This window comes from Periplaneta americana, chromosome 16 (genome assembly GCF_040183065.1).
Source record: "Periplaneta americana isolate PAMFEO1 chromosome 16, P.americana_PAMFEO1_priV1, whole genome shotgun sequence".
NCBI lineage: Eukaryota > Metazoa > Arthropoda > Insecta > Blattodea > Blattidae > Periplaneta > Periplaneta americana.
This window is the reverse complement of record NC_091132.1, coordinates 45,368,690-45,393,069: the sequence shown is the minus strand read 5'-3', so window position 1 is coordinate 45,393,069 and position 24,380 is coordinate 45,368,690. Positions and strand designations below refer to the sequence as shown.

The window sequence follows — 24,380 nt, the reverse complement described above, 5'->3', positions numbered from 1 at the left end:
CGCACACACACACACACACACACACACACCCCCGCGCGGTCGATTTCTCTGAATGTTCGATTGTCAACTATAATTTTTCAGAATTAATTCTAAATTCTACATGTCAGGCCAGAGAGCCGCACTAAAGTAATGTGAGGAGAAGAGTAGTGTCATCATTAAACAAATTGAAAAACACTGGTCTACACTATGACCAACATAATATTTAGATGTATGTCGTCACTAGGGTTGCTACCTTTCAAAAGTTGATGGGTTGGACAAACCCCTAATCTACAAGGATCAAGGCACAAACCGATTTTTTTAATTCAGTCCATTTCATATCATCTTTTAAGTGAAAACAGTTAATGTAAAATTAATATTTCCCATTTACACATGGAAGTACAGAGTGTCTACACCGAAATGTCCTATTTTTATCTTTCTCCCAATACCAAAGAGTCCACACCTGTGGAGTAACGGTTAGCGCGTCTGTCCGCGAAACTAGGTGGCTCGGATTTGAATCCCGGTCGGGGCAAGTTACCTGATTGAGGTTTTTTCCGGGGTTTTCCCTCAACCCAATATGAGCAAATGCTGGGTAACTATCGGTGCTGGACTCCGGACTCATTTCACCGGCATTTTTCACTTTCATCTCATTCAGACCTTAGATGTTGATACAGCATTGTAAAATAATGTACTAAAAATACCAAAGAAATAAAGATACGGGAATTTTATTCATAAACATAAGTCGTATGAGGGATTAAGTTTATAACAAAAAAATCACAATTTCCATGTGAATCTCTTTGGTGGCACGATGGATGTCTAGTCTGTATTACATTTCCGTTCAGTTCTACTCCAACATGCTCGGAGCGATGGTATACCAATGGCTTTCACAACCCGGACACGGAGATCTCAACGGTCCCACACTTTAATGGTATACACACTGTTTTTCATGTAGCACAAAAAAAAAAAGAGAAAAGAAGAAATCCAGCGATCTGATGCGAGGAGAACGTCGAGTCCAATTCGGAGTCCATCTCTTCCTATCTAACGTTCTGAAAATGCGCTCCGCACATCCAACGACCAGTGGGGTGGACATCATCTTGTTGAAACCAGAGCGTTTCCTCTACCCGCTCTGTTGAAACTACAAGATGGGGAATGGCTTACAGTTGCGTGTCCAAGTAGGTAGTTCTTGTGACAGTCTTCTCTGATCATGTTTCTCTGTGTTCTGATTGCGGAAGTCATTAATTGGTACCATCCCTAGATTTTCTTCGTGTCAAAGCAGGGTTTAACGTGGCAGTGTGTTTTTTTCTTACAAACTTAATACCTCATACGACTTATATTCGTGAATAAAATTCCTTTATCTTTTGAACATTGGACATTAAAATACCATTTTAATTCCACCTTCCAAGACATACAATTTCGTCAATACAATATGATATGATATGATATGATGTGATGTGATGTGATGTGATGTGATGTGATGTGATGTGATGTGATGTGATGTGATAAGATGTGTTATGATGTGATATATATGTTATGATATGATATGATATATATGTTATGATATGATATGATATGGTATGATATGATATGATACATATGTTATGATATATGATACGATATGATGTGATGTGATATGATATGATATATATGTTATGATATGATATATGATGTAATATACGATATGATATGATATTTATGATATGATATGATATGATAAATATGTTATGATATGATATGGTATGATATAATATACGATATGATATGATATGTTATGATATGATAAATATGTTATGATATGATATTATATATGTTATGATATGATATGATATGATATGATATATATATGTTATGATATATAATACGATATGATGTGATGTGATGTGATATGATATGATATAATATACGATATGATATGATATGTTATGATATGATATGATAAATATGTTATGATATGATGTGATGTGATGTGATATGATATGATATAATATACGATATGATATGATATGGTATATGATATGATATAATATACGATATGATATGATATGTTATGATATATGATATGATAAATATGTTATGATATGATATGATATGGTATGATATGATATGATATATGTATGTTATGATATAATATACGACATGATATGATATGTTATGACATGATATGATATATATGTTATGATATGATATGATATATGTTATGATATGATATGATATGGTATGATATGATATGGTATGATATATATATATGTTATGATATATGATACGATATAATGTGATGTGATATGATATGATATAATATACGATATGATATGATATGATATGATATGTTATGATATGATATGATACATATGTTATGATATGATATGATATGGTATGATATGATATATATGTTATGATATATGATACGATATGATGTGATGTGATATGATGTGATATAATATACGATATGATATGATATGTTATGATATGATATATATTATATATGATATGTTATGATATGATATGATTTTTTTACAGTCTGCATGCTCCAGATAAGATAGATATGATATGATATGATATGGTATGATATGATATATATATGTTATGATATATGATACGATATAATGTGATGTGATATGATATGATATAATATACGATATGATATGATATGTTATGACATGATATGATATATATGTTATGTTATGATATGATATATGATATGATATGATATGATATATGTTGTGATACGAATGCCCAAGGTTGCGGGCTCGATCCCGAGCCAGGTCGATGGCATTTAAGTGTGCTTAAATGCGACAGGCTCATGTCAGTAGATTTACTGGCATGTAAAAGAACTCCTGCGGGACAAAATTCCGGCACATCCGGCGACGCTGATATAACTTCTGCAGTTGCGAGCGTCGTTAAATAAAACATAACATTTGAACATTTTGTTATGATACGATATGATATGATATATATTTGTCGTTAAGTACTTACTTCCGTTGAGATGGCATTTCACATATTCATAATATTCCTTTATCTTTATTTCTTTGGTACTGAGAGCAAAATAAAAATAGGGCATTTCGGTGTAGGCACACTGTATATTTAACATAAGGTGTCAATATTAATAACTTCAGCTAATGGATACCCTTTACCACTTATTCTGTTCAACATCTACTTGAAGGATTTAGTGAGAACTGTTTTCAGAACATGGGAAGGGTGATTGTAGGAGGAAGAATAAAGTGCAAAAAATTTGCTGATGATAAATATGTCGTTAGCAGAAGAAGATGATACTAGGAGATATGCTATTGGAGCTAAATGATAGATGTGAGAGTTATGGGATGAAGATGAATGCAAACAAGATGATGACCATGGTTATCAGAAGGAAAATAAAGATGGTAAGTGTGCGCATTTGGAATTAAGTAGTAGGGAAAGTTGATATTTTCAAATATTTGTTGTGTAGGCCTACTATAAGCAGTAACGTGAGTTGCTGCCAGGAAGTCAAAAGGAGGATAGCAATGACAAAGAAAGCTTTTAATAAGAGAAGGAGCATTTTCTACGGAACAGATTATTGAAGTGCTTTTTTACTTTATTTTAATATTTATTGTATTGCTTGGTAATCCAATTATGTTAATAAAAGACTGACTGTCTTTTTATTTATTACTTTTATTACGTAAAACTCTGTACAAATTTGTTCAACTGCGTCGCTTTATGCCAGTAAAACTATTGAGAACAATATTTTTAGCCCTAGTTCAGTCTATAATACAGTATGGAATTATAGGATGGGGAGGATTATCACAGAGTACCAATCGCCCATTAATATTACTACATAAAAGAATTATTAAAATATGTTCAAAGAGAAAACTTGATCATCCAACTCATCTCATATATAAAGAATTTAATGTTTTAAATATCAAGCAAATTTATATGTATACTATTTTGAATCACTACCATAAATATCAAGCTAAATCCATATCATCTGATCATGGCCACAACACAAGAAGATACAATATTTCGCTCCCCCTCATTGAACCAAAATGTAAGATTGAAGCAGGTCTAAGGCACAGTTCTAATTACGGTCCAAGATTATATAATGATTTTATAAAGAGGAATCCTAAATTGAAATTATTAAACAATACGTTATTCAAAAAACAAGTGCTTGAACTGTTTCTAAAATTATAATCATGTAAATTCTTATTCTTTTTTTTCTGTCACTTTAACAATGTTGTATTCATAACTTAGCATGTTTATGTATAGGCTATGGTACCGTTTTGTTTGTTTGTTTTTTTTCTTATTCTTTTTAAACTTTATGTGTAATTACATTTAACAGTTTTAATCAGATTATTATTATTATTATTATTATTATTATTATTGTTATTAATATTATTATTTTATTATTATTTTTTCTTCTATCCAGTTTTCATTATTGGTCACACCCGACCTCAAGCATCTTGCTTTTTCGGGTGTGGCCCAGTTACCTTGTATTTAAGCAATAATTTGTAATATGTAGACTATTTGACTATGAGATTTGTAATACATTTCGAATTTTGAAGAATATTCATATACGAGTATTACAATAGTATTGTAAAATCTTTGTTATTGTATGTAATTTTTGCTTGCAATAAAACTCTTGTAAATCTTGTAAAAAAATTACTCTTATTATTCTTGTCATAATCGTATCCCCTTTCTTTTTATATTAATTCCTCATATGAGGCCTACTCACTTTTTTTCATGCACATACGTTTATTTATTTTATTATTTCCTTCTCATTTTTATTTCTTATTAATTCAATTTCTACTAACTCCCGTTTTCTTCTTCTCTTCGTTGCCCTATTTATTTGTGTCTTCTTGCTAGTTTCTTCTCTTTAATGGCCACTGCTTTCCACTTTCTACTTATTTCTCTACTATTTCTTGTCCTAATTAGTTTTACACGTTTTCCTTCTATTATCCCCTCTGTCTTTTCCTTCTCATTCCCGTACTATTTCTTCATTATTTACTTATTTATTTATTTATTTATTTATTTCTGCGCTTTCGTCCTCTTTTTATTATATCCCTCTCGTAAAACTATTATATCTTTCTTACTATTGTCTCTTTTTACATATCTTCCTTTGGTCTATCTGTCTGTCCCAATGTCGTACTTTTCCACCTAATATTTTGCTTGATCTTAATTGTACTCAAAGGCTAACTAAGAGAGTCCCAATCACTAATTAGTTATAGAACAATTTAAATGCAAGAAACATGTTTTAAAATAATAATATTTGAACCAAGGAGAATGTTTTCAAAACCATATAATTTATCATAAATTTTATTCAAAGATAAATAATAAATACTTACAAGAAAGACAGTGAATATAAATACATAAATAAAATTTGTGTTCAAAACAGGTCACAGATAGTTACATGATTTAAGAAAAGAGATATTCAGAACTAAGATTTTTTTAAGAAAAAAATGACAACTTCATAACAACATAAACATTTTACGTCCCGTTCATTTTCATGACATTTCAGTGCAGGTGTGAGTTGCTATAGCTGGATGCCTTGTGGTGAGACTCGCCTTCTTCAGATTTGTGGTAGTAGGTTTCCGCCTTCTTCTCGTGATGGATGGGGTGAATAGCGTGGCCTGTTTTGTGTACATGAGCGTGGAATCCGGTGTGTTTGTCAGCGTTGTAGTGTACAGTGCGGGTAGTTCCGTCAGGTTCCACCAATTTATAGTGTCCTTCAACTTTATGGCCATCTCGTTTCTCAGCCTGTTCCTTGATGTCGTGGGTGTGTGGATCCTTCACTCCGTACTTGAACTCATACTTGGGGTGTGCCTTTAAGTAAATATAAATTCCTTACAACACGAAAATATGAACCGTTCACATGTACTGATATCTATATTCTTTGTTTTCAAAGCCAGAATTTTGAAGATGTTTCACAATTATGTGAAAGAGAAATATCAATGAAATATATTAAAAGGAAGCCAGGACCTCCAGATGCAGGTCACTTTTCCGATTAGGGTAAATTGGTAATTCATCTGTGATCAAATTATATCTCACTTCTAGAAGATAATTCTGGAAAAAATATTCCTATATTCTTACTTAAATACTTATTTAATGACGATTCACAATAACTGAAGAATTGACTAAGTGTTTCCTTTGTGATATTTCAAGCTAAAAATCAATACGCTTTTAGTAATAATTATAACATTAATAATTTTAATACAAGACACAAATCAGATTTGAAAGATTTACAGAAAATATTTGGAAGAGAATTAACACAATTTCTTCATATTTATATCTTCTATTCTACTAAAGAGCGGCTTATACTTGTAAATTAAATTAAAATACCGGCACTGTTGTAATAATTATCATACATTTTTATTATAATTTTTTACTTGTTTTGCATCTCAATGCAACAACTAATGTGAGATTAATGGCATAAATAAATATAATATGCAATGCAATAATATTATTGTAAATCAGAGTTTAGCCTATGCAATGAAATGCTGCAACTGAAGAAAACTTTACATTTGTCGGAATTAATACCAGTTTGTATTTGCTTTTTGAAAGATACATTATATAGATTATGTACATTGGATACCTTGAAATTCACATTTAAATTTTACACTTCGGCTTCGTCTAGTTACACAAATTTAATACTCGTGCCAAAAGTAGAACCTTTAAGAACTTTTGTCATAAAAAACTATTACTTTATATTGAAGTTACTTAACTTAGATATAATTAAATCAAACTATACTTTTTCAGTCATATATAGCCTATATAGATGATCTCATATCAGTTGCTCTTTCGCATACGCAAGGACCTGTCTAATTTAAAATATGCATTTAACATTAATTATATATTCTAACCAATATGTTGCTTAGTTTTTAAGTTAAATGCTAATAATGAAATGAGCTACTCTTAGCAAAGCATGCTATATCTTATCCATCAGACCCACATATGTATGATATGAATCATGATGATTATATTTATCATAGTAAGTACATAAGTTTTAGGGTAAGGCGTTATCTATGAAAAATATGTAATTGCTTATGAACTTCAACCAGATTCCATAACTGTTTAATAATAATTTTAACCCAAGGAAAATAGTTTGAAATAATTACTGGGATGAAATATGGAAAAGAAGAGAATAACTAAAATATATTCTATAACTACACTTACATGATGGTGAAATTCAGCAAAAGTTACAGCGATGACAGCCAGAAAAAGGGCAGCAACCTAAAAATTCAGAGCAAAATACAGTTAACTCTTATATACGGAGTGTCCCAGAAGCGCCATACACATTATTCGAATAGACAACCCAAACCACGTCATCAGGGATCGGTAAACACGCTGGTTTAATGACTTTTAATATTAAAAATAAAATAAACGGCTATATGAGCAGTACTTATAGACGAGGGTAAGAGCAGACGAGAATAAAAAGTTATATTGTACAAATAATGTCAGTAACTTCATAAAAGTGCCTGAAGAAATATTAATTAGGTCACATTAGTCAAATTACTGCCCTTGCATTCGACATATTTTAGTCCGTTATATTCTCGGTGTATAAATAGTTACAATTTATTTACATAGGAAAAATATAATATGTTACATAAAGTTTAAATTAAGTATGAAAAGAAACAAATATTGGAGCTTCTTGGTTATGATAACTGATGGCGCTACATGTCAACAATGTGACGTTGAAACTTGTGTTCTGGTTTTTTACCCAGCGACTGTTTTCATATATTTTATTTTTACATTTTGAAGACTGAGTAATTAATAACCTGACAGACTCATAGAAATTTCCAGGCAATAGACACCCGGGGAACATTTTTCTTCTTCAATGGAAATTCACCGAGAGTCGAACACGAGAATCGAACTCGGGACCTCCAGATAGCAATGCTATCAATCAGTACTTCCATATAGAAATTATGTGTACAATTCTGTACCTATAGGGAGAGGTGTACGTCAAGGTTGTCCTTTATCATCTATCCTGTTCAACATCTACTTGGAGGATTTAGTGAAGAACTGTTTTCATAACATGGGAAGAGTGATAGTAGGAGGAAGAAGAATAAATGCATAATATTTGCTGATATAGCTTTGTTAGCAGAAGAGGAGATGATACTAAGGGATATGCTACAGGAGCTAAATGACAGCTGTGAGCAGCATGGAATGAAGGTAAATGCAAATAAGACGAATACCATGGTCATAGGAAGAAAAATAAAGAAGGTAAACTTGCGAATTCTAAATGAGGCAGTAGAACAAGTAACAGTCCCAAATACTTGGGGTGTAGTATAAGCAGTAACATGAGCTGCTGTTAGGAAGTCAGAAGGAGGATAGCAATGGCAAAGGAAGCCTTTAAAAGAAAAAGGAGCATCTTATGCGGATTTCTGGATAAAGAACTAAGGAAGAGACTAGACAGGTGATTTGTATGGCGTGTGGCATTGTATGGGACAGAAACGTGTACATTACGACGAAGTGAAGAGAAGCGAATAGAAGCATTTGGAATGTGGATTTCGAGAAGAATGAAATGTGTGAAGTGGACAGACAGAATAAGAAATGAAGCTCTGCTGGAAGAAGTAAGTGAAGAAAGAATGATGCTGAAACTGATCGGGAAGAGGAAAAGGAATTTTTTGGGTCACTGGTGGTGAAGAAACTGCCTACTGGAGGATGCACTGGAAGGAATGGCGAACGGGAGAAGAGTTCGAGGCAGAAAAAGATATCAGATAATAGACGACATTAATATATGGATTATATGAAGAGACAAAGAGGAAGGCAGGAAATAGAAACGATTGGAGGAAGCTGGGTTTGCAGTGAAAGATGTGCTCTTGGGCAGAACACTAAAAAATGAAACTATACACTAGTAGCCTACTTATTAACTACTGTAAATACTGTCAAATAGGCTTAAGGATATGTATGTCAAAGCAAGAATTACGGCACAATACAATTGAAAAAATATTATATGAATTTCTGTATTATTTCTGTAACATAGGCCTCTTACACCATAAGATTACTTACTGTTAAGGATGCCATTATTATTACAGTTGGAGGTTGCTTCAGTTGTAAGCTTGAACTGACGACAATCAAAATATTGTCTCTTTATATACGAAACGTAAAGGATGAAGCTCTTACGGTGCGGACATTCAAGGAATGCATATAATTAGCAGTTGAGTCACAAATCAGTAACTATACTCCATACCATTGTCGAGAATTCACGTGTTTCGAAGTTCCGGAGAAAATTTTAACACAACTGTCACATGTTTCCTTTGAAGTGAATTATGGAAGGACGGTAAGCACAGGACCATGGTACTAGAGTTACGCAGTGACCAGGTTACATAAAATACATTCAAGTATGTCATGATATCTGTCTCATGCGACAGTTAAGTCGAGTAAAATGTACAGGGTCGTTAATCGTGTATTGAGATTGATAATCTCCGACATTTCTAAGCCATTTACTCAAAATTTCTAGAATATATCAGATTCCCCGTGCAGGAAAAATATATTGTTCAAAGAAATCGCAGCATTGAAACTCGTAAGAAAGAACACTCATGAAATATTTTAACAGTGAAGACTCAATCTAAAACAAGAAACGTGATTTTTTATTTGACCAGTGTCAACCAGAAAATCAGGAATCTGAAGTATTGATAGTTAATTAAGATGGTTGTAATTATATATATATATATATATATATATATATATATATATATATATATATATATATTTATATAAATTTTAGAATACAGAGGCTATGAAAACACATTTACATGCATGTAATTGTAAATATTTCTTAAATATCTTTCAGACTACAGAACCTATTCACAAACGATAATATGGTCTCATTTTTTTATAATATGGCTTGTAGAATGCAGATGTTATTCATAGATGATAAAAGGATTTTATAGTAATTAACCTATTTCAATATTCATTTTAGAATACAGGGGATATTGTTGAGACATATTATTTAATTCCTTTATAATAAGTAGTTTAGACTACATATGCTATTAACAGGCGATTATCTAATATCTCTTTCAGCTTAGAGATGCTATTCACAGATAATTAGTTCCTTTCTAATATGTCATGTATAACACATACCATTCACAGCAGACGATTAGAGGATTTAGTTCATTTGCAATATGCTTTAACGAACACAGATGCCAATCATGTGCCGTTCAGAACACAGATGCTAATCATATGTGTTTCTAATATTTTAGAACAAATGCCATTCACATACGATTAGAAGATGTAGTTTCTTTCCAATATGCTTTTTCAAACACAGATGCCAATCATATACCTTTTAAAAGATAGATGCTAATCATATATGTGTTTCGATGAGTTAATTTTTTCTAATATATATTTCAGAACACAGATACCATTCACACACAATTAGAAGATTTAGTTTCCTTCCAATATGCCTTTTGTAACACAGATGCCAATCAGATGCCTTTTAGAACACAAATGTTAATCATATATGTTTAGATGAGTTAATTTATTAAGACGCAGATGCCATTCACAAACTGTTAGATGATGTAGTTTCTTTCCAATATTCCTTTCATAACACAGATGCCAATCATATACGATTAGACGATGTAGTTGATTTATAATTTACATTTTAGAACAGATATACCATTCACATGAGATTAAAACACAGATGCCACACACAGAATAGTACATTATGCAACCAGCCTATAATGGTAGTAATTAAGACGCAAGTATGTTTGTTATGAAACGAGCGGAAGCTCGTTTCATAATTTTCATACGAATGTCTTAATTACCATTATAGGCAAGTTTCATACGACTTTTTATGCTCGACCATATTTCTAACTTGAAATTATTCAAAATTAGGTCATGTTATGGTTATGTGCGAACTGACCTGAATTGTGAGATGTGCGCAGACGCGAAAGTATTGATTTTTTCCGAGGCCGAATGTCATTCACCTTGGCACAGAATAAGAATGAACATTAGTCTGATATAACCTGGAAAATGATTTAGAATTGAAAAACGAGATGACAAATTGAATTTATTTGAATATTATTTACAATTAAGCTAATTATTGTAGTAACAGAACATAACCTTCTGGGACAGTATTGGATTTCCAGCCTCCGTGACTTTTCGCTAATTGTCTTTCGATTGCATATCCGAGAATAATCGATACTTGCGGTTTTATAACGGTACAAAGGTGACTTGTCATTGGCTGAACACCTGAACTTTAATGAACAGGTGTACTTTAATAAGGTGCATTAAAGTACTACCAGGTGTATAATTACTACATTTCGGCGTGGTCGAACATAAAATTATATTATTGCACCTAATTATTTCAATGTCATTTTGTAACACAGAAGCTATTTAGCCTACACATGCGAGGTGGTTGTATAAATAATTCACACAAACACAGACGTTTCACAGGAATATTGAAATTGGAATTCCTCTTGGAATACACCCGTACCTTTAAAAACACACAGGCTATTCAGAAACGTTTATTATTGTATGGAATTAATGGAGTAATGTTGCAGTGGAGAAAATTATTTTACAGCCGCTCTATCTGTCGTATTGCTTGATGACATATAAGGGATAAGATCATGAAGTGTTTTTGTGAGACGTCGTCAGGTTGCAGACTGAATTACGTGTGGACTATGGTGATGCCAAGCGATGATAATACTAATGACGATCTTTATGATAATATCGCTACGATAATTGTAATCCCAGTCACCGAGGCGCGAATATCATAAAAATCCACGAACCGTAATGTGTATAATTTCAGTTATTAAGAGTCTTTGTACTTAGCAAGCTTATTTTCTCCATGAAATGTAATTTTAAGTCAGAAGTATAACCAGACTGTTGTTACGGTGTTTAAAATGGACATATTTAATGAAACATCTATTCGAACTCGACTATAAAGCTCGTATAAGCGCTCCAGGACAGCTGAACGTCGCTAGAAGTCATTGGTGAAGTTCGTCAAATGATTCTTTCCGACCGATTTCTAACAGTGAGATAATTCAGTTTCAAATTGTAAATACTTTATTCTTGAATACACTCTTAACACTTTCACTGATGACTGTATTTAGATTAAAAAAGTAACGATTTCACTGTGATAACACTTTAAATAATAATAATAATAATAATAATAATAATAATAATAATAATAATAATTATTATTGTTATTATTATTAAACCAAATATCCAACCAAAAGACCAGAAACTCGATATCCTAGAATAATAGGAAATTTATGTACATAAAAACACACCCATAACACATTCTAAACATTCAATTTAATTTCAGAATACACCCTCTTTTCGATACGATCATGAACACACTCCACCATAACAAGAAACCAGAAGATAGCGCTGGAACTCACTAGGATTCAGAAGATGATGATGGAAATAATATCAAAACTAGTCAATCAGGTATAATAACATCATAATTTAAAATGTTAACACAGTGAAGTTGTTATTTGTTTAATCTAAGTAACTTAATAGTTCATCAGTACATATAAATGAATCTGATAAATAATGAATCAAAGAAGCTAGAATTACAAACCCGTCTTGTCATATTTTAACAATAAAGTCTGGAATGTATCGTGTTGAAGCAGAATTAGTGCTACGGATATGTCTTTTCGACAAGAATCAGAAAAAATCGCCAGGTGTAAAGTTTTAATATTGTGTATATCTTTACATAGAACTAACTATGTGTGGGTGTGGAAAACAGTCGGCAGGTGCTTAGATTTTGCTTTTCTTCGTATATTTACATAGATGAGGAGTAGATGAAGAGCGCGAGGAGAACAAGGGGAATAAAATGATAAGCGGAATGCAAGAAGAACATGGGGAATACAAGGAGAACAAGGTCAATAGAAGGAGAGCAAGGGTAATAGAAGGAGAGCAAGGAAAATAGAAAGAAAACTAGAAGAATACGAGAACAAGGGGAAAATAAGGAGAACAAGGGGAATAGAAAGAAAATAATGGGAATAGAAGAACAAGAGCAATATAAGGAAAACAAGGGGAATACAAGGAAAACAAGGGGAATGCAAGGAAAACAAGAGGAATAAAAGGAGAACAAGAGGAACACAAGGAGAATAACAAGGAAAAAAGTGGAATACAAAGGAACAAGTGAAAGACGTGAAAACAAAAGGAATATAAAGAGAACATTGGAAATACAAGGAGAACGAGGGAAATACAAGGCGAACATTGGGAACACAAAGAGAACGAGTAGAATATGAGGAGAATAGGAAGTATACAAGGATAACAATGCGAGAGAATACAAGGATAACAATGCGAATAAACAGATAACAATAGGAATAGAAGCAGAACAAAGAAAATAGAAGATAAAGAGAATGCAAGGAGAACAAGGGAAATACAAGGAAAAGAGAATGCAAGGACAATAAGGGGAATATAAGGAAAACAATGGAAGTGCAACGAAAACAAGGAGAGTACAAAGAGAACAAGGGGAGTATAAGGGAGACAAGGAAGTACAAAAATGTAAAATTTAAGGGAACAAGAAGAATGCAGAGAGCATAAGGGAACACAAAGATAACCAGGGTAATTCAAAGAGAACTAGGGTAATATAAGGGGAAAGAGGATAATACAAGGAGAGCGACAACAATACAATAAGAACGAGGGTAATAGAAAGAGAACACAGTGAATACAAGGAGAATAATGGGAGTGCGCACACGGTAAATAAGGGGAATATACGGAGAGCAATAGGAATGCGCACATGAAAAACTAGGAGAATGCAAGGAGAATTGGAGAATACATGGATAACAAGGGAGTTTGTATTTTTATGTGATATTCAATTCGAAAATTACACCTCCCCATACTTAAGAAGGAGAAAGACGCAGTTCTAATAATAATAATAATAATAATAATAATAATAATAATAATAATAATAATGGTTTATTTAACCGGACAGAGTTAAGACCATACGGCCTTCTCTAGCACTCAACCAGAAGTGAAACTGTGATACAAAAAGCAATATGTCAAAAGAGCAGTTATGGATAGTCAAAATCCCTTTTACGACTAAATCAAGAAGTTGACTTTGTAAAGAACGCTATTACAGCTAATGAGACCTAGATCTTCGTATGGTTATTAACGACATTATCAAGATATTAGAAGATCGAGAATGTCTACGTATCATATGCCAAAATAAAATTTTTACTCTGTTGATGATGAAGGCGTTATTCGCTATGGAATCTCGCTTTAAGTTCAGAAAATCATCACAAAGTTATTTTTCATTTCCGGATTTCTCCACAGTGTCGTGGTCCAATGTTATGCCAACAAAGGACACGTTTTACTGGGGACGAGACTTTCACGGATAGATGGAAAGTCTATTGAGGTAGATGATATGATGTATAATGGAAAGTGATGGTAAAGAGTTAAATAAGATTGGGAAGGGGACAGGTTATAGCTAACACTCAAATGAATCCCCAAATTTACAAGAAAAATATCGTAGAAAAGCGGAAAATCAGTATTCAATTATAATTCTACAGTTAATAACTAATATATTTTGTACATGTCTTGATATTGCAAACATTAGAAATATAAATATTTTTGGTCACAGTAACAAGATCGAAAAATGAACACCGACAAACGGTTAAGAGATATAATGATAAATTTATTTAACGCCGATTTTCAAATAATTAAAAGGAAAACATGAAACATATTTTTTTTGTCCACAATATATTTAACAACAACTGAACTAATTTATCACGCAAATATAGAGAATATGATAATCAGATGAAGCAATTACATCAATATTCAAGAACATTAGTCATCTAATGTCAATTTCGAATCACAACTAAAATGTTATAGGTATCATCTCAAAAAATCTGAGGATCAAATTTCAAAGGAAGTTTCCCATACTTACTGATATATTCTTTACAATGTTCAATATTATTACAATATTATTCATATTCAGAATATAACATCTCCATTCGTTGCAAAATAATGCAATAGCTACTTATAACTAAATACTCTTCTTCCCATGAAATATTTATATTGGAATGTTCTGAGAGTGGGTTAAGATCCGAGCGAATACAAAGGGACATTTTTCCCCAAATCATAACAGTAATACAGAAGGGTTTAGCACTGTAATTTTAGTCATAACTGCACAAATATTTTGAAAGTCACTACATATAATAGTACTGAAAAGTTGTATGTCATATAGAGACTCGTCAACAAGGAAAACAGATTAATTCACCACAGATACAATAATAAGGGTTGAGAGTAGCCCAAGAAGCATTTCGATGTTTCCAGTCAATACATTCCACGACTGATCTATTATTTGAATATTTTGGAGAAATTTTGTTGATTATATGAAAAATTATTAGGAACTAAAACGAAAATCCGTTAAAATTAAATTACCATAAGGTTTAATCAATAATGGACACAGAGTAATCTTCATTAAATTTTATTATTTTATTCTCACTAATAATACAAAACATTTATTCGAATAAAATAATTAAACGTGCAGATGAGAGTTGCTGTAGCTGGATGCTTTATGATGAGAACTGCCTTCTTCAGCTTTGTGGGTTTCCACCTTCTTCTCGTGATGGATGGGGTGAATGGGGTGAATGGCGTGACCTGCTCTGTGCACGTGAGCATGGAATCCGGTGTGTTTGTCAGCGTTGTAGTGTACAGTACGGATAGTACCGTCAGGTTCCACCAACATGTAGTGACCCTCGACTTTGTGTCCATCTCGTTTCTCAGCCTGTTCCTTGATGTCGTGAGTGTGTGGATCCTTCACTCCGTACTTGAACTCATATTTGGGGTGTGCCTGTTAGGAACAGAAGAATTTAAATTAAATGCAATTGGATATTAATCTCTGAAATATACTAGTTTAAATACGAATATTTCAAATCTAGTTATAATTCTATTGAGAAATATTTATAACATTGGGGGATTGAAGTTTTTGAAGGTGACAGTGCAAAATTTGATTCAGTGTTACACAATTATTCAATGAGTTAAAAAAAATTAGAATTAAGATCCAAATTTCCTATTGATAAACCAATATTACACGAATAGTTGAAGTTTAGACTAAGTCCTAAGTATTTTAAAATAAATTCTTACATAATGATGTTCTTCATGATGATCAGCGAGCGATGCAGCACAAAGCACAAAAAGCATTGCAGCGACCTGAGAAATAATAAATAATATAAAATGTGAATATATCCTTTCTAGTGTATTGATGTACTTCTCGAAATAACTTAGTTATATCTTAAGAAAGTAAGTTGTAACGAAATGTTCGAAATACTTACTGTTAAAGTTGCCATGGTAACTGAGGAAGTGTTGCTTGAAGGTGGCACACAAGCTTATGACAACTGAACATTTGTTGGACCTTTATATATGGCAGTTCAGTTATACTGAATTGCGTTGATTTAAAAGGAATTTATGGAATTAGAATCCATTAGCCAGAGGTGGGAAGTTTCCAATTCGTGACTATCTTTGTTCTTCCTAATAGAATATTAACACGCACATTAAACGTAGCAGGAATGTTAAGTGTACTTAGATTTTTAGAGTGTTTAGTGTGCTATTCTGTTTATATGTTAGAAGTCAGAAACAAGCGTTGTAGTTAGCTGAGTTTAAATTATTACTATTTCTTATTATTACACTTCATTAAACACAGAGTTATTCTCACTGCTTCTTTTTAAAGTCATAACAAAGAGAAAAATCGTAGCAGAGGGACATGGGCGCCAGCAGGGGGTGGAAGGGGATGGATTTGTACCCCCTAGGAAATTAGTAGATATGCATAAAACTGCTGAAATGGAAAATCATAAATGTTTTAAAATATAAAATATCAAATACAAAATTATTTCATTTTCAGAATGTTAAATTTGCAAAAATTACTGAGCGTATATTTTAAGACACATAAATACACTGTAAGAACAGGAAGTCAATTTTGGGATAAGAATTTTAGTCGTCTTGGCCGCCTTCCAAATTCATTTGTTACATTGTCGATGAATTCAGCGTCCTCTTGTGCCATTTTCCTACGCGCATTTACAACTCATTTACCCTCTCGTCGCTCATTGTAGATCGATTCCAAGTTTAGACTCGAGTAACGTACTAAATGAGCGTTCGATGGCACATGTCGTCGGAAGAGTTATACCAATTTTTATAGCCTCTGCTACAGGCGGGTAAAATGGTGTTGCTTTCCAAATCAAATCTGCATACTCAATCAGGATTGTTGGTTCATTTTTCCACAGCTCATATCATGTGGTAGCTTCAGCGATAAAATTTGGTAAAGACTATGTATCTTTTTCGTAACAGCTAGAAATGACACTTTATCTATCTGATTTTTTCATTTCATCTAAATGGAGCGGCATAAGCGAAAATGTTTTCTCGTGCATATGAAAGAAACAATCTCTCAGAGAAGAAATAATAGTCTAAGTAAGGGATGAAGATTGCTCTTCTGACGAAATCTTCTACATTTTCAGAAGGGTGGTTCGACCTTTGTGTCTGTTTTCCAACCACTCGTCGGAATTTTAATTCAACATCTAGTTCTTCGCAAACTTGTTGTGCTTTCTCATAGTTCTGAACTCTGTTAGGGAATTATCGCGATGAGATTGAAAAGCACTGGTTAGTTTTGCTACGTGATCATTCACAGCCATTATGTTCATGCTCACTTGCTGAGTTGCGTACAGGTTCAAGTTTGGAGAAATAAGTAGCAATCACTAGGACGGTCGCAATATAACTTAGATTTGTTGCAAGCTTTGCTCTGTGTCTTCGAGTTCATTTCGTTTTCTGAAAGTTCTTTCGAAGCTTTTACAATGGTCAGATAGTTCTCAGAAAGTAATCTGATATTTTTGTATTTTGTCGACAAGCTCTCCACTAATATGCCCAGCCATTGCAGCTCAGCCGTCATATCCTTGTCCAACTAGATTGTTTAAATGCAAATTACAATTTTCCAAAAATCGGATAATGATTTTTAAAATCGATTTTTAATCTCGATTTTAGAACGACAGATAACCTAAGAATTGCTCACAAATTATCAGTTTCTTCTTTTCTTGATCACATTTACAGCGCAAATAGCGAACACCGATGGACAATAATTGCACTGTACCGCTGATATCAACGGTCTCGTCAGCAAATACCGAGAAAAAAGATGAATGTTTCACCTGTTCAATTAGACTGAACAACAAGAATTTTGCTCCGACTCAAAAAACAATGTGTCCTTATGGTTTGATGTGCGTTGAATACGAAAATCCATCTATTTTCTTTGTATCACGTAAGGTTTTTAAAATATACTATAATTTCACTTTTTGATAAGCGTCCCCCAGGAAACATCTGGCGCGGGTTGGGGGTTGTAAACCAAAACAAAAACTAATGCATTTTATGAGTTTATGTCTTATTTCCGGGTTTTTATGGTTGTTGGCATGTTCTTTTGTACTTCTAATAAATAAAGAGAAATTGGTCCCTTCTATTAAGTAAATTTCAAGACATTTCAAAGCGAGGTCTATGCAATGAACAAACAAGGATGTAGTTTTCAGTATTTGAAAGAAAATTTTACCAGTCTGAGTGAAGGCAAATTAAAAGAGGGCACTTTCATCGGATTACAAATTCACAAAGTTATGGCTGTCTCTTTGTTTGAGGAAAAACTTTCCATTACAGAAAAATGTCATGGCACGCTTTCAAAGACGTTTGCTCAAATTTCCTTGTAAATCCTAGAGCAGACAACTACATAGAACTTGTTGTGGAAACCATGTCAAGTGCATATGAGAAAATGGGGTGTAATATGTCTCTCAAAATACACTTTTTACATTCTCATTTGCATTTCATTCCTCCTATCCTAGAGCGGTAAGCGACGAGCATGGGGAAAGATTTCATCAAGAAATGAAATGGAAAGGCGATATAAAGGAAGATCATCATCCAGCATACTTGGAGACTATTGTTGGTTCCTTGTAAAAGACAGTTCCGGGTCTAGTTATAAACAGAAGTCATCCAGAAAATTCTTTTAAATGGTTAGTTCACATTCCGAGATTTTTCTTATTATACGCATGCAATATTTTTATTGTTGTTGTGTTTTAATCTACGTAACATCATTTTTGTATCCAGTACACATTTTTCAAGTATTATGAGGCATTTTGAATTCCTAACGTGTTGTAATTTTATCAGTAGCAGTGAAAAATTGAAAACAAATTAAGTTTTGTCATAAAAAATTCAATTTATTTTCCCCGGAAAATGGTACGTGATGGGGAAATTTGGATTTTAAATTCAGATTTAGTGCATATATATTAGAAATACTCACCCATTTTTATTTCGGGGCAAGACAACAAGTAAAAATTTGTTGTTCAGTGTTATTTTTTAGTACATCAGAACAAGTTTCAATTAATTCATTTTGGATCTGATGTGATATGTACAAAAAGATTTTGCTCCCGTCTCCAAATGTTCCTTTAAAACTTTGTCTCCGGATTTCATTAAAAAATGCAACAGAAAAGTAAAACAGAGTGATCATGCTTCCAAAAAAACAAAATAGTTGACATACTTGAACTAAGTTTCGCTCTGTTCTCTTCAACTTCCTTATGATATAGCAGAACGCAAAGCTTCGTGTACATTGACTTGTTTTCTGTCCATAAAATTCTGAAAACTTCTGGAAGACGCAATCGCACCACAATGCCACTGACTTGCCGCATGAGCTTGTGCAACTTCGTGAAACTTATGATACTTGAGGCAAGAGGAGACAATAAATTGCCGAAGGTCAAAACAACACACACACTCGACAAAGAGGCCCTTTAGCAATAGCTGATTAAGCTAACCATGATATGCTGTCAGCCATTCAGATAGAATAGCTCGTTTCGTCGCGTCCACATCATTTTTAAAATTGTACGAGGGTCGTACTGAAAGTCATGTTATAAATCTTAATTTTTTTTTTAGGTAAACCAGGCGTATCACCTTAATCTACAGACTTTTCTATCACTTTTCAACATAGCTTCTATTTCTTTGCGCACATTTTTTCTACCGTTCTGTTCATTTATTAGGTTTACAGATTTTTAGAATCGCACGGTTGGGTCGATAATTTTATGCTTTTTCCTTCGCTTGTCGATTACTAGCCTATATAGATCCCATATCTGAAGTACAAAGTACTTCTTCATATACAAAACCTCATAATTTTTAGCATGTCTAAAAGATCTTGCAATAGAATAGCTAAAATTATGGTACAGTTCCATTGCAAGCTTGCGGAGAAGTTCCTATTTTGCAGAAACCAAGCATACGAGCCACGATATTACTGTATCTACTTTATTACTACTCTATTGTGTTTTTGTGTTTTTTTATATTATATTATACATTTGTATGTGAATAATAATAATAATAATAATAATAATAATAATAATAATAATAATAATAATAATAATAACGCCGGCCTCGGTAGCGTAGTCGGTATAGCCCTGGCCTTCTGTACTCGAGATTGCGGGTTCGATCCCAGCCCAGGTTGATGGCATTTAAGTGTGTTTAAATGCAACATACTCGTTCAAGTAGATTTACTGGCATGTAAAGAACTCCTGCGGGACAAAACTCCGGCACACCGGCAACGCTGATATAACCTCTGCAGTTGGGAGCGTCGTTAAATAAACCGTAATTCAATTTTAAAAATGAATAAAAATAATAATACTAATACTAATACTAATAATAATAATAATAATAATAATAATAATAATAATAATAATAATAATATAAAACATTGTTTTTTGTTGTTTAGTCAATTGTCCGAAAAAGGGTCTGAACCTCACGAGTGATACCAAGAAGGTACCACTTATGAGGCAACTAGGACAGGGGATAATGAGATAGGATGGCCAGTTCCTTTCCTCCTCCATTGTATACATCGCCGACTAGCTACATATACACTAATGTGGCACTGTCGTGCATTATTTTAAGTAATAAGAAGAGATAAGCCAAGTCTTTGCTATAAATTGTGAAATAATTTATATATCCAAGAAAAAAAAGGAAAAGTAAAGGACTCTTTCTTTCCTTTCGTCATGAGTACTTCGACCAATGTTTACATTAAGGGCGGTTCTTATTTTGGATAGACTATAATCCCTTTGATGACTTGATGAGAAACCACTAGGTAATTAATTGACACGGTAACCTTCACATAAGTATATCGGCATACTCTTTTAAAGTTTTATGCACAGATAAATAATGTAAAAATGCGATCTTGAAATACATTGATGACAAAAAAAAATAATTGTGAGATAAATATTGTTTTAAATGTAGTACGAAATTTTCCATTCTTCAAGTATTTGAATAACTTTCTCTACTTGTTAGCACAAAGAATTCTGATACGTCACATCTAATAAGGACGGTATTATAAAAGAGTTTCTCGGTCTACTTTTGTAGCTAAAATTACAAAAATCCTTCATAAATCACTGCAAGTTACAATACTGAAAATACAATGTTTCTAGTAGTATAATTGTCAGATAACGGAAAAAGAATGCTACCTCCATGTACTCTCTATTCCAAGAATGTTTAGATTAGTACTAAACGATGCGCCTACAAGTGTTATTTAGGTACAAAAACTATTTTACCAAGTGTTCCACATTAAGGAATTAAAAATGGTATAAATGGTAAGTGTTCCAACATGGTTATTTTGAGAGAGGGAACGAACATTCGGAGATGTCAAGTTAATGTTCCACGAACTCTTAAACTCTCAGTTGAATAATGTAATATGTGTCCGAAACATTTTTAAGCTACTTTACTTTGAAAATATTTTACAACTCATAGCAATTCTTTGAATTGGTGCTCACCGCCCTCGACACTTGTAGTACAACGCCGAAAGATACTCTGCCTCACTATTTCGATGTTCCCGGTGTTTGTTGTACGACTAGACAGACAACTAGGATTCTTGTAACCAATTTCTCGTCAATTTACAATGCAATTTCGTAAATTAGGGCTTTAATGTGTCTCCAAAGGAAAAAAGGGCACGATAGTGAGGTTTGGTGATCGCGACGGCCAAGGTATGAGACCTCCTCGTCCAATCCAACTGAGAGAATGTGATATCCAGGTTACGGCGCACGTCAACATCCAATTTAACAGGCTTCTCTGCCGTATAATGCACCAGTATATAGCGTACTGAATAAACATAATAGGTGATTGTTTACTGTTTTATAAGCAAGTCAGCTACTGCCACAAAAAATCTGTATTCAAACTTTGACACAGCTGATGTGCTAGCAGGCTTGCATACTTTTCGGACGCTACAACAGAAATTAGCGTGTAATTATTATCTTAAAATGGTATCTCCGACCATTGGTTCCCTATCTAAATATATACGTAATGAACCCTTCTATTATCTATATAATTTTGATTCTATTAATCTTGAATGCCTGGATTACCACATTACTTCATTCGTGTCACATTATCTCATTGTCTTCGAAATAATATATGCAGTTAAAAAGGAATGACGGATACATTATTAAATCATTATTCTACCCATATACAATTAGGCTTCAATGTTGAACTCATGCTAAACAAATGCTAGTGAGTAATTTGTTTTACAACCATTTTATTCACATAATTTCATAAATAAATAGGCTACGTCAAATAAGACGGCTAAACATGCAAGTGTGAGTTGCTGTAGCTGGATGCCTTGTGGTGAGATTCGCCTTCTTCAGATTTGTGGTGGTGGGTTTCTACCTTCTTCTCATGATGGATGGGGTGAATAGCGTGACCTGCTCTGTGCACGTGAGCGTGGAATCCGGTGTGTTTGTCAGCATTGTAGTGTACAGTACGGATAGTTCCATCAGGTTCCACCAACATGTAGTGACCCTCGACTTTGTGGCCATCTCGTTTCTCAGCCTGTTCCTTGATGTCGTGAGTGTGTGGATCCTTCACTCCGTACTTGAACTCGTACTTTGGGTGTGCCTGTTGAAGAAAATCGTAGCGGTGAAAATGAATGCAATTTGACAGCAATATATAATGATTGCACTTTTTAGATCTGTACTGATATATATTATTTGTGTTTACATTAAATTGATATTAAAATATATTTATGGTTTAAGAAATTGAAAGCTGTTCCGATAATTTAGATTTTTTGGTAATTTTAGAAATATACCAAATTTTAACGAGTTTCTTGGTAAACATCCATATTTCTTATTATAAATAAGTTATAATAAAATTAGGCTAAGTTTATTTTTCCAGAATTTCGAAAAAAGATTCTTACATGGTGATGTTCTTCATGATGATCACCAAATGATGCGGCACAGAGCACAAGAAGTACTGCAGCGATCTGAGAACGAATTAGAGTTAAATATGATCTCTTTCTTTATATTGGTATAAATTAGAATATAACATTTATTTTAAGGTTATTATTACCATAAGAAATTATTGTGAGTACTTACTGTTAAAGTTGCCATGCTAACCGTGGTAGGTGGTTGCTTGAAGTTGGTATACAAGCTTATGTCATTTTAAAAATCGTTGCTCCTTTTTATATGACAGTGGAGGGACCATACTACAGTGCGTAGATGTCCAAAGAATGTATGGAATGAGGATCCACAATTGTCCGGATTCAGTACGTTTCCAATTCGTCGACTTTCTTCACTCTTCCTTATAGTAAGTCAACACGCGCGTTGCATGTAACATTAATATTAACTGTATTTTATACTGATATCGAGAATAATCAGTTTGCTTTCCTATTTCAAGTTTGAGGCCAGAAGTTAATATCAGAGTCCGGCTCTTTTAAAGTGACAAATCCTCAATATACATGGTGAACCGTAAGTAATGTCATTAATTTCAGGGGGTTATTCCTCCACATATTTCAAACAAAAACGTTTAATACAATTTTGCTCCTTTTTGCTTCCTTTCCGAGATAAAAATTGTTTTATATCAAACATTTCATAGCGTGTTTTGGGAAAGCCATTGATCTAATTCTCAATATTCTCAGTCAATTTAAGAGGGCAATGTATTAAGATAATAAATGATTCAAAGAATTTTAGTTTTGTCCTTTAGATGAGCAGAAATTTGATGCGAACAAAATATAACTTTTAGTTCTGAAAAGGAATTTTAAAATGTTACACTTGTTCGGATCAAATTTCACACTTGCATGTTTAACCGTCTTATTTGATGTAGCCTATTTGTTTTATGAAATTATGTGAATAAAATGGTTGTAAAAGAAATTACTCACTATCATTAGTTTAGCATGAGTTAAACATTGAAGTCTAATTGTATATGGGTAGAATAACAATTCAATAATGTATACTTCAGTCCTTTTTAACTCCAGATATTATTTTGAAGACAATGAGATAATGTGACACCAATGAAGTAATATGATAATCGAGGCATTCAAGATTAATAGAATCAAAATTATATAGGTGATAGAAGAGTTCATCATGAGTATATTGGGATAGGGAACCATTGGTCGAAGATACCATTTTAAGGTAATAATTACACGCTAAATTTCTGTTATAGCGTCCGAAAAGTATGCTAGCGTCCTAGTATACCAGCTGCGTCAGAGTTCGAATACAGGCGTTTTGTGGCAG

At 33.1% G+C, this 24,380-nt stretch overlaps 3 protein-coding genes across 3 annotated transcripts; all 3 read right to left on the bottom strand.

The window, feature by feature from the left end:
• Positions 1 to 5,272: 5,272 nt before the first annotated feature.
• Positions 5,273 to 8,988, bottom strand: LOC138691032 (cuticle protein 19-like). The gene is made up of 3 exons (XM_069812678.1): positions 8,947 to 8,988; positions 7,111 to 7,167; positions 5,273 to 5,760 (listed from the first exon to the last, which is right to left on the bottom strand). The coding sequence occupies exons 1-3, from the start codon at positions 8,959 to 8,961 to the stop codon at positions 5,452 to 5,454; spliced, it is 381 nt and encodes a 126-aa protein (XP_069668779.1). The 5' UTR covers positions 8,962 to 8,988; the 3' UTR covers positions 5,273 to 5,451.
• A 6,388-nt stretch (positions 8,989 to 15,376) lies between these two features.
• On the bottom strand, positions 15,377 to 16,212 carry LOC138691385 (cuticle protein 19-like). The gene is made up of 3 exons (XM_069813297.1): positions 16,173 to 16,212; positions 15,985 to 16,050; positions 15,377 to 15,691 (listed from the first exon to the last, which is right to left on the bottom strand). The coding sequence occupies exons 1-3, from the start codon at positions 16,185 to 16,187 to the stop codon at positions 15,377 to 15,379; spliced, it is 396 nt and encodes a 131-aa protein (XP_069669398.1). The 5' UTR covers positions 16,188 to 16,212.
• Positions 16,213 to 22,391: 6,179 nt separating this feature from the next.
• Positions 22,392 to 23,287, bottom strand: LOC138691030 (cuticle protein 19-like). Its single transcript, XM_069812675.1, has 3 exons — positions 23,244 to 23,287; positions 23,066 to 23,131; positions 22,392 to 22,767 (listed from the first exon to the last, which is right to left on the bottom strand). The coding sequence occupies exons 1-3, from the start codon at positions 23,256 to 23,258 to the stop codon at positions 22,456 to 22,458; spliced, it is 393 nt and encodes a 130-aa protein (XP_069668776.1). The 5' UTR covers positions 23,259 to 23,287; the 3' UTR covers positions 22,392 to 22,455.
• Positions 23,288 to 24,380: the final 1,093 nt, after the last annotated feature.